This window comes from Trachymyrmex septentrionalis, unplaced genomic scaffold (assembly GCF_001594115.1).
Source record: "Trachymyrmex septentrionalis isolate Tsep2-gDNA-1 unplaced genomic scaffold, Tsep1.0 scaffold186, whole genome shotgun sequence".
Lineage (NCBI taxonomy): Eukaryota > Metazoa > Arthropoda > Insecta > Hymenoptera > Formicidae > Trachymyrmex > Trachymyrmex septentrionalis.
The window spans coordinates 102181-105896 of record NW_017305029.1 but is presented as its reverse complement, the minus strand read 5'-3'; the positions used below and the strand labels follow the sequence as shown (position 1 = coordinate 105896).

Below are 3716 nucleotides of genomic sequence, written 5' to 3'. Positions count from 1 at the left end.
ATGTGTGTGTGTGTGTGTGTGTGTGTGTGTGTGTGTGTGTGTGTCATCGCTTCGGCGAAAATAAGGTTTTCAAGGTGAATTTCTGGTCAATTTGTCTGGACGAATGTGAGATGTGCTCACCTGAAACGTGGGGAACATCCTTCGTCCGGCTTTCGTAACAATCATCTCGGTGCCCAGCTGATGGAATTCCTCCCAGAGCGGCTTCGCCTCCAGAGCGGCGCCAGCACCGAGCAGCGCCGGATGGAGCGGCCGTTTCGCGCTCGATTCCTCGACGGAGGACCCGCCGTCCTCGCTCGGATGATGGTCACCGTGATGACTATTGTTATTGTTACTGTCGTTGCGCAATTCTATCGTGGCAGATCGCGGGGAAATCGGATTCGCCGAATGAATCGGCAAAATCACCTTCATCGGATGACTGGGACTGCGAGATCTCTTTACTCTTCCGGCGCTTTGCAAACAGGCTGCGAGAAGACAACGGATAGATTGGTGCTCGTATCGCCACTTGCGTATATCTCACGATTAAATCGAGCGAGATGAGAACGATGTAAAGTGCCCCTGTTTCATTTTGTTAGCGTCGCTGCTTTACAGTTTAAGTAAAAAAAATTGCGGGAAAATTGCGAAAAATACAGTCGGTGATTAGTTGATCTATAGATTTATATCTAAATTAGACTTATCCGTAATTTAGATTTATCAAAAATACTTTTGATAACAGACCAATACCTCAAAAATCTCTAAAGCTTATGTTCGCAATGTTATAGTACGTACGTTACTTTTACTCTACTAATTGTTTCGCACCTAACATGTATCAACTTTCATATGCTAGCTTTCGAATCATAAATAACTGTTGTTAAAATTATCGGATACCGGACATCCGAAAAGAGAATGTAACATCAGATATCCGATATCCGACCGGGTTCCGGGACAATATCTAAAAAAAAAGCTGACAAAAGAAAAAGGGACTGTAAGTTACATTCTCGGTTACGTTCTTTTCGGATGTCCGATAATTACAATCCGGTGCATTCCTAGAATCCTTTTCTCCCTTTCAAGCAAAGAAAACGTTACATCACTCATTCTTATCGTTGTTTGTTTCGTATTTTCGAGTTACAACAGAAAAATAATGATAATAATTATATGATTGTAATGGCAGGTAATTATTAACATAATATAATTATTATAAAATAATATTAATTGTTTGCAATGCAATTCGACATTAGTAATCAAAGTTTGATATTAATAAATTTGTCATTATGAATAATAACATTTCAGCATTTTTCGGTGACAATCTATTTCGATTGTCGGTATAAATCAATTTTTCTGTGCTGACAAATCTTTCCGAATACATGGAAGATGATGGAGCACTAAAATATTTCAAAACCAAAATTTTGAGATATGAATACTCTGAAACATGAATTTTTTACTATGTTAAGGGTATCTACATTTCTCGGTGATAGAGGTTCTGTCAGATATTTCGTTAATTCAGCATCGTAAATTGCAGTTTTCTATTAATGCAAGCGGTTCATATGTAATGCGGAACACGCTCTTTATCCTATTCCTTTTTTTTTTTTACTTCCAACGTGAAAAGAAAAAAAAGAGGAAAAACAAACTGTGTACGAAGTTGAGCTGAAAAGAATAGAAGTCTGCATCAGTGATGCAAACTTTCAATATAAAATTTCAACCGCGTATACTCCCGGATACTAACGATATCCGATTATCCGGTCGGATAGTAACTTTCCGATGCATCCCTAAAGAATATTACCTACGTGCAAAAAATGCAAAAAATGCAACAATTAATATAAAGTAGTATTACTTAAACATTCCGCGTATTATACTAATACTAGCAGCAGATCGAGTAACGGAATTTTTAACTAAAAAATAACATTTTTTCTATCTGTCATTCACCTTCCATTTGTTGCATGGGCGACGGTACAGTGGCCAGATGTTGCTGTTGCTGCTGAATCTGCTGTTGCTGCTGCTGCTGCTGCTGCTGCTGCTGCTGCTGATGATGATGATGATGATGATGGTGATAATGATGCGCCGACCATTGCTGATAGCAGCAATTATCGGCGGTGATTTCGCGTCGTTGCTCGTGATGTTGCGATTGCATCGTCAAATTGGCGATCATCAATGAATGTCAGTTATTACAATTAATATTTTGATTACGTGACGAAAAAATAGAAATTATTCACGTGAATCCATATCGCGAAATTGACTTCAACTTGGTGCGCCTTGTGGTGCACGATCCTTGGACATAATTTCCAACGTAACGAAAGATTTAATGACGCAAGACGACACCATTCGCACTCGCGGATTAATTTCATCATCATAAGTATATAGTAGGTATCCTTGGAAGTTTTGGAGCATGGATCGAATTCCCACGCGGAAGTGTGAACGTTTGGATCAGAAGACGCGCACTTTATTGAAAATCATTGTTCGGATAATCTGCACCTCAATCTCGACCTCACACCTCACCTTCGTGATATACGTGACGTGGGTCGATCGTGGATATGACGGTATGATCATTGGCTGCGATCCACGCGTATATCGGCATCGCTCGGTGGCATCCCGCTTTCGCGAGAGCGAGCTTTCATCAAGATGCAGGAAAGTCTCGTTTTCCCAACCCCTACCTCTCCGTTACAAATACGTTATTAATGTCGTGGGTATAATGTTAAGTACAATGTAAATGCGAAACAAGCGGATTTCTTCAGCGGCTTCCCATTGAAAGAAGATCCGACCGTGATTTCAGCGGGCGCCGTCGTGACACCGGCGTTCCGATCTCGACCGAGTGCCCGACGAATACCCGATGTCTCGGCATCGTCGAGACGGAGAATGAGACCGTTTCGCTTTGCCGTTAACAGGACTTGTCCTCACCTCCGTGTCCGGACGTTGACAAGGACGCTCAAAGCTGCTCAAAGCCGTTCAAAGTCGCGCCGCGCCGCGCCGCGTCGCGTCGCGCCACGCGAATCCCGGATGAATCGGAAAGAACTCGCCCGAGGAAAGAACTACCCCGCTCTAGCTGCTTATCATCGCGGCATCGTTCTCTCTCTCCGAGGCAGCTTTTCGTTCCGTCTCGATCTCTTGGCTCCGCTTGCATTTGGAGAATCCGTCCCAAGGAGGGAGAAGGATGAAACGCGAGAGCGACGCGTGAGGGAGGGGCGCGAGGGGAAGAGAGGAGGTCTTCTCCGAGGATCCTCCTACACCGGCGTCACCGGCACCCATCAGCACCCACCAGCACCCACGCTTCCCGTCGCTGCCGGCGCGCGGTTGGACGGCAATCGGATGCTGCACGAATCTTGCGGCCTAGCTCTTGCTCGTCTTCGATGCCAGAAGGCGGAGCCTTCTTCTCGCCGAGCCAGAAATGTGTCAGGGGTAGGTAGGTAGGTAGGTAGGTAGGTAGGTAGGTAGGTAGGTAGGTAGGTAGATAGGTAGGTAGGTAGGTAGGTAGGTAGATAGGTAGGTAGGTGCAATGGACTCAGGAATGGGCCTTTCCATTCTTGACACCCAAGAATAAATATTTCTATTTTATGTACATATATATTATATATATATATAGCTTCTCAATCCATGTTCCATTATCGAGAGCGCAATCGGGAAGAAAGGGAGAATGCGACGATTCTAGAAAAAATAAATTGAAAATGAATAATATTTTTTCCTCTGTGAAACAAATGCTTGCTTTCGAAGCATTCAACTTAATGAAACAGAGAGAGAGAGAGAGAGAG

General features: G+C 43.6%; 2 protein-coding genes across 2 annotated transcripts in view; both read right to left on the bottom strand.

Moving 5' to 3' along the window:
* LOC108746671 (T-box transcription factor TBX1-like) overlaps positions 1-2930 on the bottom strand; it is a 10744-nt gene extending 7814 nt beyond the window's left edge. Inside the window, exons 1-2 of the mRNA XM_018483578.1 lie at positions 1900-2930; positions 121-461 (exon numbers count right to left, since the gene is read on the bottom strand). Coding sequence (XP_018339080.1) covers positions 121-461; positions 1900-2122 — 564 coding nt within the window. The 5' untranslated portion in view covers positions 2123-2930. The remainder of the gene's footprint in view (positions 1-120; positions 462-1899) is intronic.
* Positions 1-3716, bottom strand: part of LOC108746672 (serine/threonine-protein phosphatase alpha-2 isoform) — a 16629-nt gene that overhangs the window by 6229 nt on the left and 6684 nt on the right. The window contains exon 6 of the mRNA XM_018483579.1: positions 2458-2464. The gene's annotated coding sequence lies outside the window, so the exon portion shown is untranslated. The remainder of the gene's footprint in view (positions 1-2457; positions 2465-3716) is intronic.